Source organism: Glandiceps talaboti, chromosome 4, assembly GCF_964340395.1.
Source record: "Glandiceps talaboti chromosome 4, keGlaTala1.1, whole genome shotgun sequence".
In the NCBI taxonomy this organism is placed as follows: Eukaryota; Metazoa; Hemichordata; class Enteropneusta; family Spengelidae; genus Glandiceps; species Glandiceps talaboti.
The window spans coordinates 9,009,397-9,026,046 of record NC_135552.1 but is presented as its reverse complement, the minus strand read 5'-3'; the positions used below and the strand labels follow the sequence as shown (position 1 = coordinate 9,026,046).

General features: G+C 36.4%; 2 protein-coding genes across 2 annotated transcripts in view; one reads left to right on the top strand and one right to left on the bottom strand.

Annotated features, from left to right (window-relative positions):
- Positions 1-8,908, bottom strand: part of LOC144434037 (uncharacterized) — a 43,722-nt gene extending 34,814 nt beyond the window's left edge. Inside the window, exon 1 of the mRNA XM_078122482.1 lies at positions 8,784-8,908. Within this exon, the coding sequence (XP_077978608.1) occupies positions 8,784-8,908 (125 nt within the window). The remainder of the gene's footprint in view (positions 1-8,783) is intronic.
- A 3,973-nt stretch (positions 8,909-12,881) lies between these two features.
- LOC144434110 (histone H3, embryonic-like) lies at positions 12,882-13,124 on the top strand. The gene has a single exon (XM_078122565.1). The coding sequence runs from the start codon at positions 12,882-12,884 to the stop codon at positions 13,122-13,124; it is 243 nt and encodes an 80-aa protein (XP_077978691.1).
- The last annotated feature ends 3,526 nt before the right edge of the window (positions 13,125-16,650 follow it).

Below are 16,650 nucleotides of genomic sequence, written 5' to 3'. Positions count from 1 at the left end.
TTCATCCAAATACTCAAGTATTGTCATCAACTCTGATGGGGGTCTTTGACATTGCTATCGACATAATGGAGGGCATGTGTAATATTCACTACAAAGTAACATCCGCCAAAAAGTATTCATTTACAGACCACGCAATCTCGTTCCTTTTGCCTACACGTTACACCGACGGTTAGACAGATTGGCAGCTACCCGTAAGTGGTTTAGTCGTTTACAAGGAGCTGATAGTCAATCGATGGCGGCGTTACTCTGTGTTCACTGAATGGTCTGTAGTTTAGGATTCACAGTGTAAATATATCAGTTACGGAAGTTTAAAATCTCAGGTTTTATCAAGGATTCGTTTGGTGAGGTTTACATTTTACTACGAATATACAACCGAGTAAGGAACACAGTCTCAAGACCGAATGTCTTTCTTATATAACCCTATTCTCCGAAGTTATACTATATCTACAATACAGAGCTAGTTACAAGCGATTCCTAGATATATATACACGTTAAAGGAACTTGTGAATGGGTCAAAAACATCTATTGAACATTCTTGAATTGCCTTTACAAAGGTCTAGAAAAAGGTGGGTCATGCATTAAAGGTTACATGTTATCTGTCAATGATTCGTAATTCTGTGTGCAAGCGATGCTTACGTCATAGAATGGCTAATGTCTACACTCTATATAGTTTGAAAAAAGATGATGTCAGCACTGGAATAGGTCCAGCCATTGTAAATAAAAATATAGACTGAGTTGATAGAAGAAGTCAAGAGGTTGAATTCAATCGTATAAGTACTGTGTGCATACACACACAACTTAGATTGATTACTCGAGTACCAACATTAAAACTCATTACCGAAGAATATGCCCGTAATGAATATACCTAGGTTTGATTGACGGAAACAGACACAAAGACAAGCTATCGGTGAAGTATCTTTATCACTGACGTACAAACGACACGGAGACATCATTAGGTTCAAGTGACGAGCATAGCTAGACACTCGACATTTACATGACGTGAGTTCATCTGGGTTTCTTTCATCGACTAAATCATTACATTTCTGTCTAAAATGGAATGCATATATAGAGAAATCGGGTGATTCTTAAAATAAAAGAAAAACTCTTTTAACCATCCGTTAAAAGTCTGATGTGAAAACGTGAGAGATCACAGTTTTCTTTTACCAGCAGGAAATGGGAAACAATGTCGTTTTTCCCTTACAAAGATAATTTCCATTCGAATTTCACACCATTAATGAATCCGTTCTCAGACAATTTTGAATTTCAATGGTTGGACAAAGTTATTGAAGGGAGAAACTGTAGTCGGTTATGAGGAAAGGTCAGATTAGGATCACTCGTCCTTTTATATGTACTTAAAGTGGTTAGAAAATTGATCAATGGGAAGCAATTCGGTCGAACAATTGCTGGGACATGTTTAGAAACGCACGTGACTAGAAATATGTAACGTTTTCAGAGAAACTACATTGAGGTGATTCCTTCAAGCATGTCTTACATTTCGATTTACAGAATAAGTCTGTCACTCAGTTGTAGATGGCATGTTCTAAGAACCATTTCAAGACATGTCCTTGTCTAATTCACGAAATAAAATCCATCCTGTCCAAAGCATTCACATAGAATATATTATTAGCAATGCAAGGCACCAATATAATGGTACAATTAATCACACATGTTTCCATGTGTACTAATATTTTGAAGCTACCGGACAGAACTCATTTACAGAAGCTGTGCATTTTTTTATTAAATCACTACATCACTACGACACGTGTTCTAATAAAATCCATAACATGCAATGTACAGAGCATTCCATAATGGACAAAGTAAATAATTATAATGAGAAATTTGTATCCTAATGAAAACTAGCTCAGTAGTGTTTCTTTTTTCTGTTTTTCTTATTTTGGTAATTCTTGAGTGTGACCCATCCCCCTTTCTTTCCTTTTTTCAGTTTGTTACCTGTTTTATAACATGTTTTCTTTTATATTAATAAAAATATAAATTTTTATTAAATAGGGTTATTAAGACACGTGTGCATGTTCTAATTGACAGATGCAAATGTGTTCCAGAAACCACTGACAGCATCAAGCATGTCACACTATCGCAGCCCAGAACATATTTTTCCGCTTACGGAGCGAAATAAAAATACCTTTAAGTGGGTCTCGAACGGTGCCGTAAAAGGGTATGTTGTTTTACGACGATGGCATATCAGCGTATATACATATTTTCTTGTATTACCTAAACAAGCAGGAAAAAACACAAAGTCGATAGTATGTACCCTTTACACATACTAAATATTGTCATTTAGTTGCTGGACCGTTAACTATAAATAACGTCTGAAAAGGTCTAGATCTGTGAAATACCCCGAGGCATAGTTGTCACGCAACACACCAATTGAATTATTCATAGCGTCTGCCCATGTTAACATTCAAATCTTACTGTTCACTTCGTTAGATTATGAGAGGGTTTTTAAGAGTGTCTGCGAGTTATTCTTCATCTAGGTTACGGTCGGCGTACGTTGGCTGAATTAAAGCGGATTAACGGGCTAGCTAGTCAAATAAGAAAAATGATCCAAAACCATCTTCAGACAAACAGACCATCTTCACCAAAAACAAGTAAAGTAAAATTTCTGTTCATTTTTCAATATATCATAAAAGCCATTGCTATTTGTAATAAACGAGTTGAACCTTCAGAAGGTATCACTTGCAGATAAATGTCTTTCTCTATTAAACAAGAACAAATGTCTCCATCATACACCCGTTCGTTTTACTACAAGACTACTCTGAAATTACTGCAGGGCAAAACTTTTGCGATAAATGATCGAGATGTGTGTAGTGTACACACAGGGTCCACATTGTGTGTTGCTAATGTTATTTTTGCCGTTGTTGTCTGTATTGGTGTTGTTGTTGTTGTTGTTGTTGTTGTTGTTGTTGTTGTTGTTGTTGTTGTTGTCGTCGTCGTCGTCGTCGTCGCCGCCGCTTTGTCTCCACGCCAGTACTGAACGTAGTATGAAAGTAAACAAGCTCAAGGTTCCGAAAAATATGTTCTTTATTAAAAACTGAACTTATTGACGTCTACATTTCTTAGTAACACAAACAACGTGATAAAATAGAAGGTTCTACGGACGCAGGTGTAACACCTCTTTTACATTTCCTAAATGCATCTCCACATTTCTCATAAATACCTGTATGCTGAGGGAGAGATTTAGTGCATCTAATAGTTATATTACTAAATTAAAGCTAGACACTTTAACTTATTTACGAATACCGTGATTTTGACTTGTGTTTGATGTGATAGCTCGCAGCGGCAGCGAAGCTGCCGCGTAGAGGCTCAATGACTAGTATGCATGCGCGTCGCATATACTATGCGAAACAATTTGGTGGTTCTCCCAGAGATGCATTGCGGCGCGCAGTGACTACGCATGCGCCTTCCATATACTACGTGCTAACGTGCTACGTGCATCCTCCATGCGCTACCGTATCGTCATAATTATAGCATAGGCGACATAACATCGTCATGCATTGCAATATTGTAGGCCTGTTGGCGCGATTAACGTAACATTGTAACGAGTATCGAGGCATCGCTGTACCACTAGGAGAAATTGTTTAATACACTATTTGGAAGTTTGACGCACGGCAGTACCTGATATGATACGGACCACTGATGACATAGCGCAGTTGAATTTCCGGGTTGTGGAAGTGCGGTTTTGACATTAATATTGTCGATAATTGATTCTTTTTACATGTTCTAAAAAGAATAACTGCTTTCCTATGTTTGTTGGTACAGTAACATTCCTAAATCATCGAGTTGAATTCAGAAATCGTGATGTTCGGCAACAATATGTCAATAAAACATTTGTTCAAAGACCAACGTTGGTGGAGGGTCTATGATAAGTTGGCTGATTGAAAATGACCAATTATTATATTAATCTAATGGCTATGATGGTTTTTGAAACCAACAACTGCATAGAGTGTTGACTTTCTTTACTTCTCGTCTATGTCAGAGAATTAGATGTCATTCAATAAAATAAATTTTGATGGTCAACACCCCTGGAAAATGACCCAAATCAAGTGTACGAACCCTGGCCCAGGCAGCCGGTCACAAATGAATCTACCCTGCGCGAGCTTATGGGCTTTGCCTAGTTATGATATTATAACATACTATAGCTAGAGGAATGCACAGTGATGACTAAATTTAAGAACACTGGTACATCTTACTTACTGATGTTCACTTAACAACAATAGTCGAAATATGTTGATTTTTACAACAACACTGGTTTTTCATTAAAATTGTATTACCGTATCTACTATAAACATATTCTGTATATTATAACTGGAATTGGCTTACCATCAAATTTTAAAAGTTATTCCCATCAACCTTATGACGTTCCAAGCTGTAATAACAATCACCATATATTTAGATCGTACTACTTTATTTTAAAACCCTGGCATAGTCTCTACGTCTGATTCATAGGAAAATGGTGACAGGTGACCGTAGTCCCATTAATCATTTATCTATGTCACAAAAATATCCTGTGTTCTTGCAGTCTCTACGACTACGTATACATTTTCTATCAGAATTCCATTTTTCTAGGTACACATCACATAACAGTAGTTATCTAGTAACCTAGTTTGCTATATCCACACATCATTCTCAAATTTCATACTTTGAAAATGCTGCCGACAAAAGGGAAAGGTTTGTGAGCCTGGCCTTCTGCATTAAATCAAAATTAAGATCCCTCGATATTTCATTCGAAGAAAATATGAAAATTGAAATCATAGCGGTGTTAACATCATTTTTTTTTCAATTTTCCAGACTGATACAAATACATTACTGTCACAATAGTGTTATGTTTCTCGTGTTATCAGAAACCCTCGTCGTTTTGAGTTCGATTATGGATGAACATCTGCCGAAGGGAATTTATGATACAAAAACGTACCCACAGAGTCAGTCTACGTATTGTATGCGAAAATAACAAATTACATCTCGCTATACATAATTTTCAACGTACGTTTTCTTACGATAGTAGCTAGCTCTAGGCAATACTGACGAAGACGGCATTCTGGATTTAATGATCAACCGAATTACCTTTTTTACGATGAATCCTAACACTAACGAACCATTTATATTCTAAAATAAGACGCATGACCTTAAAAGTTTGCTTAGTTCCTAAATTAATGATCTAGCCTACATCAACTTCATTGTTATGACATTTGACCTTTCACTCCTCATAATCCACATTTCCCAATTTTCATGATTATCGTCGGCCATATTAGTTTGCGGTCGACTTGACAGATCCATTGTACTTATTAAATATGCTTTCTTATTTCCAAGTAAGAATTGATAAAAGGGATCATTGTCTGAATCTAAAACGGAATAGAGATATAAAAAAGACATAGGTATAATTTGCATAGAATATTAAGTAAATGTTTTGAAAATATTTATTCACATAGCTCCTTGTTTAAACAAAACTCCAGATCACACACTGTGTATGTGTCTAAAGAGAATTTTAAACTAAATCCTAAGTGATATCAGTGACAAGTAATATATTTACCCTAATTCAGGTCATAGCACTTAGAGCCTACCTGGTCTCTAAATTAGGTATTCATTGATGAATAAATAATGCTTGTATTTATATTCAAGTTACTAAGTTACATCTAACAAGCATCTTGGGTCTAAATTTGATTTCGTGACCCCAACAAATTGCATTTGCGCGGGCAGATAATGTTTCCCCACTCACACTATTCACAGAAGGTCGCTTACTTTGAATTCTTGGCTTTCAGATGATCACCCATGTGATTTTAAAGGGTAATTGGGGACTCGGTAGCGGTAGCTTTCTGTGTGATCTTAGGTTGAAGGTCGTTGTTTGTTATTCTGAAGCACTTTAGAAGCGATGACAATGTGTGTATACATGTATAAAGATATATATACATGTATATATATATATATATATATATATATATATATATATATATATATATATATATATATGTATATATATGTGTGTATATATATATATATATATATATATATATATATATATATATATATATATATATATATATATATATATATATATATATATTCGCCTGATGATCGCTGAGAAAGCGTGAAACTGAGTAAAGACTTATAACATCCTTGTTCCACTTCTAGGGTGTAGCCTAGGCCAAGTAAAAGTGACAAGTGAGAACATACCTCACTTTGTTGTGTTCCGAACTTCAAACAGCAAAAACAGTTAAGCTCACGACTAGACAAGGAAACGCTAGGAAGGATCAGATATCGGAAACACACAATTTTTATCTGTTGTGAACTGACAACGTTCAGAGAGTTACGCAGTTTACTTGGAAGATTGAGAGACCTAAGTAGGTTTTTTTTGGAAGTATGTCGACGGCAGGAGTCTAATCTCCCGGGGGAAATTTCGAGAGAAATAAACATGAGAAAGGTAGAATTACTCGGGCATGAGGAGTGAGGATTTTGAATTTCGTCATCTGCATCACATGCCTGCATCATTTAAAGTAGGACAAATTACCTGTGCCACTAATGACTTAGTCTGTTATCTCACCAAACAGATCTTGCTTCAATCCTTTACAAACTATTTATTGATCATTATTTGCATGTCCGTCCTTGCGTAGGACGGATTCGAGAGATGCGATCGATTATTGATAACATCATTTGCATATATGTCCTTACGTCAACCAACTCCTGAATTATATCGAAGATAACTAATATACATAACAATTCTATTATTCAAAGTATCCATAATATAACAGCAATGGGCATAAATATATGTTATGGCGTTTTGACCAAGTTCTGCATTTTAACAAAATAGTAGACCTATGAATATCTACATTAAATTTGACGTTACTTAATCAATAAAGACGGAAGTACTCATATATTTCTTGGCGATAAATAAATGAAATAATTCACCAATCTTTTACAAGAAACTGAAAATCTAGACATATTTCTTTTACTATTGTTGTATATTTTCTTCTTCGACAATCAATGTATCTCATTAACTTGACAATCACCATTGCAAAATCGACTTTGATTGGTTGCAGAGACTCGGGGGTATGTAGTGTGCATGGGATAGAACGAATTATTGCACCTAATGAGATTTCCCATTATTGAGGTTATTAGTAAAGCATTCCTTTTGATTACCGTTTGAATTGTTAGCTTAAAAGCCTTGTGACGTGTGTTTCGGTAGATACACAAAGCCTCTCTCCGTAAATATTACCAATTGTTAATGCTTAGTAATGTGCACTTCGTATTCATTAAGTGGGTTGACATTAGGTTTTATGGAAACCCTTGTTGTGGAATATATACTTTCAACCTGCTACGTGCTACAAACACTTTAAAGACGTGTATACGTATACGTGATCTAGTCTTCATTTGAGAACAAATGTCAAGAAGCAGATTCACTCTGCAGATATCGGTAGCTGCTTTTAAAAGCAGACATGGCGCATTTATCAATTAAGGTGGTCAGATGCTGTACTCTGGGGAAAGGAGTCTAACCCCTTTCACGCTGTATAATAATCAGCATAGCGATGTTAAATGAATTTATGGTTTATACGATACAGTCGCTTTATTAGCTGCTAATCCCAAGGTTGGATAATAACTAACTATGGTGATATTGTGGGTGATAACTACATTTAGTAATAGTCTGCCCAATAACTAGCATCGTTACAATTCTATTCACAACACTAGATCTTATATTACAAGTAGAGAGGTCATTTAGAATATATACACGTGTTCAAGGTCGGGTCAACTAAAGGAGTCTGGTTTGTCACAAATTGCCGTCTTCATTCATTCATTCATTATAAATTCTACTCGGCCCATGGGACAGTACACAACATTCATTATCAATACCCTGTGTGTGATATTTTCCCGACGAATTTAGAGTAGGAAAAAGAAGAGTAATCATTCCCTACAGACAGTCAATGTATTGCAGTGTTTTGTTCATCAATATCACTGGAAAGATGTAATGAATTTCCGATTCCGATAGACAGTATAAGTAGGCATCGATGGATAGAAGCTCTCTCTCTCTCTCTCTCTCTCTCTCTCTCTCTCTCTCTCTCTCTCTCTCTCTCTCTCTCTCTCTCTCTCTCTCTCTCTCTCTCTCTCTCTCTCTCTCTCTCTCTCTCTCTCTCTCTCTCTCTCTCTCTCTCTCTCTCTCTCTTCCGCCCGTCCACTCATCGTCCCGCTAAACTTCCAAATCATTAAAAAAATGAGTGAATTACAAGTATTTTAAAATTTGACTGATTAAAGGAATTGAACCATATGGCCTTAAGACAACTTTTTCTTTCTAACAAGTCTTCGATTTACTAAACGGGTTGCTTTCGGTGATTGATTTGACGCATTGCTTCAACTCATTGAACCCATCGAACATGACCGACATGTATTCAAGCGTAGGAGTAATGCAAACACATTTATTAGGGCCACCTTAAAAAAACTAAACCTCTATTCGAGGTTGATAAATGGCAAGTAAATAGTAATTCCTATAACTTCTCATACAATATGTCTCAGTTTTGTTTCCCAATTGAAACCTACTTGTCACTGATAAAGCAACTTGTTGGCATTAATACTTCAACTCTAGCCATGGTGTCTCCATCACTGAATAAATCAACCATCATGACTGCATACGCCTGTTTCACGTGCATTCAATTATATTGAATTCATCGTACAGTGTCACTACGGTGTGTGCACACTTTGTATTATTGTTGTCACAGACACATACAATACAGGCACAGGTATGCAAAATAGTATTAATTTTGTTTATTGTATTCCATGCTTACCCGTCATGGAGAACATCTCCCCCGATGTCACTCATCAATGCTTCCCAGGCATACTGCGAGTCTTGGAAATCTTCCGTGCTTGGCGATTTACTCGGCGAGTGCTCAAACACTCCACAGTCCATCATTTGACCGCGAGAGAACTCCAGTTTGACAGATTCAGTTCGAAGTATCAAACCAAGGAAAAAGATTCTTTAGCGGAGAATTAAGATCCGCGCTGTGTTTGTAAGACAAGGCAATAGAGCGGTTTTAGCTGTGAAATCCCGTGTTTCCGTATAGTACTCGCACTTCGGGCTGCGTAACGTGGCTGAGCTGAAGATACGCTATTCCATTTACAATATATCATAAATTAATGAGCTTCTTACAGAATACGACTCGTCGAAACAGAGAGACTTTCTTCGATGCCGATGATAAATATTAGCCAAATTATTTTGTTATACGTCAAATAACTCCCACATTTAAATCGTCTATTCACTTCACAGACTTGACCATACCGGCGTTTTGTTTTATTAATGGCATATTGTAACGTTTTCTTACGTAAAAGCCGCCTACTAAATATATATTAACACGTAGTCCGTTGATTCGGCGTGGGGAAAGACATCTACAGGAACAGCCACTGTCATAAATTATTCTTGAATCCAAGTAATGACGTAGGAAGTGTGCGGATGAATGGATAACCAATCAACGTACATGAATAATTTCACTACACAGTGGACGTATAGCGGTTTAGCATGTGCCGTTGGTTCTATTAAATAATGTTGAGTATCTGTAGTGACGCAAGTAATTTCCTGTTCCATGAGATACAAAATGATTCCCAACAGATGGCGTCAACAGGTTATAACGTGTGTATTTGGTTGTCACATAAATATGTATATACATTCACGCGTATATATATATATATATATATATATATATATATATATATATATATATATATATATAATATTAGCCAAATTATTTTGTTATACGTCAAATAACTCCCACATTTAAATTAATTATATATATATATATATATATATATATATATATATATATATATATATATATATATATATATATATATATATATATATATATATATATAATCAGGATATGTTATATATTGAAAGGGGATTTTTGTTAAAAACTTGTAAATTATTGTACAAACGGTATTATTATAACTCGACGGTTGATGTTTCTCAATGGGTTATATCACAGACCATAGTGGTCTGAGGTTATACAAGCGTTTTTATTCGCTCCTTAATAATTCGGCCATTTAGAACTCGATCAATCGGAAAGCATTCAGCACATACTTTCCATTGGATGGTCCGTGTAGGCAATAAACACCAGTAAAGAAAATATCGAAGTAACACAGTAGTAAATATGTATATCATGTGGAAACGAAATACTAGTCACTTGTAGAAGTTTGAACTTTCTCACACTTGATCAGGATATTTCCTATACACAATTTAGTCAGGCGTTCAATCTTTGTGATAAATCTAAATTATATGGTTCATCATGAGTCTGTGTATATTCCATGTGGGTGAGTCACATAAAACGTATGGCACATATTAGTTTTCTTCGTGTTGTGTTTTTTCTTGTCTTTTTTAGAACTTTAGTCTTTTGCATGCACTTTTCATATACACATGCCGGATTAATATTAAAAGTATCATAAACATAAATGTTGTATGAAACATTCCTTATGAGGTATTGTTAGCAGTAAAGTACTTTTTTAATTATTTATTTAAAAAAATAACTCTCCTAACGTTTTCTGAAAGCCCGATATATTACATATTATCTATATCGGGCAATTGAAACCAATCATCATATTACTTCAGATCCAAATAAAAATAAGGTGACGCTAGATAACACATCAATGGAGGTCGGACATCTGTTGGCTCTTACGAAACTTATTTTAATGTAAAGGTTTCTTTTTAGTGGAAACGAAACCGTCTAAAAAGTTCACTTTAAGTTTGAACAAAAGAATTCCTATTTTATTTTACGTACTTCAGGGATGTATGTTTTACTGAAGAGATTACAAATGCCAACGTGAAAACAAGAACTTTGAAAAAACAAGTATGCACTTTGGTACACATTCTCATATATGTTCCATTTGTGATTCAAACTTTTCCCCAAACCGAAACTACTTATCATGCAGTATCTTTTTTGGCTTCATTCATACATTTCCAGTACATCGCCTGAGGGCGTGATTTCATATCAATGTTAAATTTTGTATGCATCCAGTGGACACACACGTACAGTATTAATTCGATGCATTCTAATCATATACAGCAACAGACTACCCTGATAAAAGAACCATCATGGCAACAGAGAAACCTTAGAAGGGACCTTTATAACCTGGGGATTTTTCCTGGACTCACAACAACGTATGGCAAAAACAAACGAAGACTATATTGAAGAATGGACAGAAATCAATGGCTGTATGAGGAAGGGGATGCAAAGACACACACACACAGAACAATAACTGAAGAAAGTGTACAAAATCAACAGACAAGATCTCTTACATCAAAGAAAGGAAAAAACAACAAGCATGAAGGAAGAGTAATTTTCCCTCGTAACATACACCAACGCACTGCCCAGGGTATCACAGATCCTGAAGAAACACCTTAACATCCTACACATTGAATCACAAAGATGCAAACAACGAGCTTTCCCCTGATCAACCAATGATCGCATGGAGAAAAGCCCGAGATCTGGAATCTATCCTTATCCACAAGAAACACAACAGACTTTTCAACAAACAAGGTAAATGATCACACCTATGCAAAGCGTCATTATGTGCAATCTGCACTGAAACTATAACGACGACATAATTCACCTGGCCCAAACAACACAAAATACACAATCTTCGGACACATAAACTACAACAAACGTAATATATGGTATAAATTGTGAGAAGTGTGGACAAAAAATATATGGGTTTGCTATAAATGAAAGAAACACGCCATAACATGCATAATTATATGATCTTCATTGCTTTAATAACCGATTCCAAGTTGGCCACCCTTTATCCAGGGAGACCTGTGAATCTATTTGAAATCCTTAGGTTTAAAGGTAAGGCTTTAAAAAATGAGTTGGCTGCTCACTACCGCCGCGAGGATCACTTTTCTTTCCTCATTTTTAAGAAATTTAAATAATACATGTTGGAGAAACGGGAGATACCATCTACACCCGCATGCAGAATCACTTATCACTAATACAAAACCACTTCAACTCAGCCAACCACTCCCTTGCCGACTTCAAAATAGTAGGACTTGAAAAAATATGGAAAAAACAAATCATAGAAACTCACACGTGAGAACTTCTGTATAAATAAAACTCAACACATACGGAGAAAGTGGAATACACTACAAATAATAGCAACGGTTCTGATTTCCATTTTGGGTCACGTGACTGGACATAAGCGATAATTAGCATGATGCATTGGGCCATGGATCTGCCCTGATACATCCATGGTTGAGCCTATTGAGGCAGCTTTGCAAAGCATGAGCCAAGCATCCAAAAATACTAGTTTATCTCATTTATATGACATATATGTGTTTGTGTGTATATGCGTGCGTGCGTGTGTGTGTGTGTGTGTGTGTGTGTGTGTGTGTGTGTGTGTGTGTGTGTGTGTGTGTGTGTGTGTGTGTGTGTGTGTGTAATATATATATACAACCATCAAAGAAATAAAAAAAATGTCGATTTGTAGATACTAGACATGGAAGTACCATCCGCAGTACTTCCATGAAACTGGACTATGGTTATCAATAATTTCCAACGCGACAAACAAAAAGGACAAACAATGGTCATTGTTTTCCTTGTCTATGCGACAACGGATCGAGTATGGTCTATTGTTCTGAGATGGAATTGTGACACCTACAAAGGATCATGAGGTACTCATTAAAATGCATTAATTGACCAATCACCAGCTACTTTCACATATGCTGACATGTTTTGTCTGACTTTCAGTAAATTGACCAATCATGAAAAGCTGACGTATCTCATTTAACTAATCACCTCCCACTCCAGTAAAGGCGTGGGATTTATAAACCCTGACTTTACAGTAAATTGGTAAACACAAAGACAGTGTATCTCCTACTACTATACACCAAAATCATCATGGTACATCTCAAGCAGACAGCTTGTGATAAAGCTCCACGAAAACAACTTGCTACCAAGGCTGCTCATAAGAGTGCTCCAGCAACTGGCGGTGTCAAGAAACCACATCGTTACAGACCAGGTACCGTTGCTCTCCGTGAAATCCGTCGTTACCAGAAGAGCACTGAGATTCTTATCATGAGTGTCACCATCATGTCTAAGGATATCCAACTTGCCCGCCGTATTCGTGGCGAGTGTGCCTAAGAAGTGTGCCTAGTAGCATACACAAACCAAACGGCCCTTTTCAGGGCCACCACATCCTCCAAAAAGAGAACTACCTATACCACTATCGTTACCAAATCTAACATGGGGGTGATAAGGGGAGATTCGTTTAAAACTATCAATGTGGTGGGGGTCTTACTAGAGAAAAATTCCCTGTCTCTGTTCAATATGGGATTCGAACCTGGGACTCAGTCCTGACTGCTAAACCTGAGCTTCAACAACGGCGCCACAGAGAGGCTAGGCGGTGTTAAAAATGTTTTTCTATTGAAATTCTTGGACAGGGAGGGTCATATTTAGAAACAGGAACTTGAGGGATTGCCATTTTTCAGATAAACGGACAACTTAGAGGTAGGTACATATTATGCCACAGGTTGATCCCCCATGCAATTACTGAAGGCTCCGTTATGTATACTTTTCCTGTATATTTTGTTTTAACAAATTTATATACAAATCGAGCGCTGGATACAACAAACCAAAGACAAGTGGACAAACTCATTTATAGTACAGAAAATTGCAGTAAAAGTCCGTATTTAATTCTATGGTTCTCAAAAAGCTGTTTTGGTTCAGGTTACCCGACCCCCCTAGTTCTTCACTGCCAAAAAGATAATAAAATCGCGAAAATGTTGGTCTCGCAAGAAATAGTAGATGTGAAAATTGCCATCAACTTGAGGAGACAATATAAATATCTTCTTCCAATCTGTAATGGCTTTACATCCGATGAGAAGAAACCAATAACACAGATATATGGAAAACAGCGGAAAACATAACTACCTGATCTACAAATATAAAGTAATCTACCTACCTATTCTAAAATTGAGCGTTATCAGAACCACACAATTTTTTGGTTAGGCCTTACTTTAATAGTAATATTATTATAATGATTAACAATTGATGGTACGAGTAGAAAATATCATACAACGTCACCGCTGATTGCACGATATAGCGACACCACGAGCCCGTATATGATAGAAAATTGTTTATTGCTCAAATTTTCGAATCTTTAATAAAACTAATGGTTCAAAGTGGTCTTTAAGCTTCTTACTTTAATTACCATTTCCAAGTCATTCAGACTGAAAACATGATTATGAAATGGAAATATCACCAGCATTTACAAATATACTTACATTTTTTTTACTTTTTAAACCTATTTTCAACCGAACGGGCGCCCTTCGAACGAAAGGTCTGATAGAGGGCGCTAATACATGGATTGTATGCATGTGATTTCTCATTCACGACTTGAATATGATGTAACATACATTTGCGTTATTTCTAGGTAGAATACGACGGGTACAAGAACAAAAATTGAAGTCGGACTCTTTTAGTAACCATGAAGTATGTTACATCAAAAGTTTACAATTGTGAAAAGAAAACTCGCCAGAAGAATCAGAATTTTAAAAGTAAATTTCGCATTTCGCATTTCGTAGCATACACAAACCAAACGGCCCTTTTCAGGGCCACCACATCCTCCAAAAAGAGAACTACCTATACCACTATCGTTACCAAATCTAACATGGGGGTGATAAGGGGAGATTCGTTTAAAACTATCAATGTGGTGGGGGTCTTACTAGAGAAAAATTCCCTGTCTCTGTTCAATATGGGATTCGAACCTGGGACTCAGTCCTGACTGCTAAACCTGAGCTTCAACAACGGCGCCACAGAGAGGCTAGGCGGTGTTAAAAATGTTTTTCTATTGAAATTCTTGGACAGGGAGGGTCATATTTAGAAACAGGAACTTGAGGGATTGCCATTTTTCAGATAAACGGACAACTTAGAGGTAGGTACATATTATGCCACAGGTTGATCCCCCATGCAATTACTGAAGGCTCCGTTATGTATACTTTTCCTGTATATTTTGTTTTAACAAATTTATATACAAATCGAGCGCTGGATACAACAAACCAAAGACAAGTGGACAAACTCATTTATAGTACAGAAAATTGCAGTAAAAGTCCGTATTTAATTCTATGGTTCTCAAAAAGCTGTTTTGGTTCAGGTTACCCGACCCCCCTAGTTCTTCACTGCCAAAAAGATAATAAAATCGCGAAAATGTTGGTCTCGCAAGAAATAGTAGATGTGAAAATTGCCATCAACTTGAGGAGACAATATAAATATCTTCTTCCAATCTGTAATGGCTTTACATCCGATGAGAAGAAACCAATAACACAGATATATGGAAAACAGCGGAAAACATAACTACCTGATCTACAAATATAAAGTAATCTACCTACCTATTCTAAAATTGAGCGTTATCAGAACCACACAATTTTTTGGTTAGGCCTTACTTTAATAGTAATATTATTATAATGATTAACAATTGATGGTACGAGTAGAAAATATCATACAACGTCACCGCTGATTGCACGATATAGCGACACCACGAGCCCGTATATGATAGAAAATTGTTTATTGCTCAAATTTTCGAATCTTTAATAAAACTAATGGTTCAAAGTGGTCTTTAAGCTTCTTACTTTAATTACCATTTCCAAGTCATTCAGACTGAAAACATGATTATGAAATGGAAATATCACCAGCATTTACAAATATACTTACATTTTTTTTACTTTTTAAACCTATTTTCAACCGAACGGGCGCCCTTCGAACGAAAGGTCTGATAGAGGGCGCTAATACATGGATTGTATGCATGTGATTTCTCATTCACGACTTGAATATGATGTAACATACATTTGCGTTATTTCTAGGTAGAATACGACGGGTACAAGAACAAAAATTGAAGTCGGACTCTTTTAGTAACCATGAAGTATGTTACATCAAAAGTTTACAATCGTGAAAAGAAAACTCGCCAGAAGAATCAGAATTTTAAAAGTAAATTTCGCATTTCGCATTTCGTAGCATACACAAACCAAACGGCCCTTTTCAGGGCCACCACATCCTCCAAAAAGAGAACTACCTATACCACTATCGTTACCAAATCTAACATGGGGGTGATAAGGGGAGATTCGTTTAAAACTATCAATGTGGTGGGGGTCTTACTAGAGAAAAATTCCCTGTCTCTGTTCAATATGGGATTCGAACCTGGGACTCAGTCCTGACTGCTAAACCTGAGCTTCAACAACGGCGCCACAGAGAGGCTAGGCGGTGTTAAAAATGTTTTTCTATTGAAATTCTTGGACAGGGAGGGTCATATTTAGAAACAGGAACTTGAGGGATTGCCATTTTTCAGATAAACGGACAACTTAGAGGTAGGTACATATTATGCCACAGGTTGATCCCCCATGCAATTACTGAAGGCTCCGTTATGTATACTTTTCCTGTATATTTTGTTTTAACAAATTTATATACAAATCGAGCGCTGGATACAACAAACCAAAGACAAGTGGACAAACTCATTTATAGTACAGAAAATTGCAGTAAAAGTCCGTATTTAATTCTATGGTTCTCAAAAAGCTGTTTTGGTTCAGGTTACCCGACCCCCCTAGTTCTTCACTGCCAAAAAGATAATAAAATCGCGAAAATGTTGGTCTCGCAAGAAATAGTAGATGTGAAAATT

Coding starts and splice junctions, on each gene's coding strand:
- LOC144434110 (XM_078122565.1), top strand. CDS start 12,882: ATGGTACATCTCAAGCAGACAGCTTGTGATAAAGCTCCACGAAAACAA.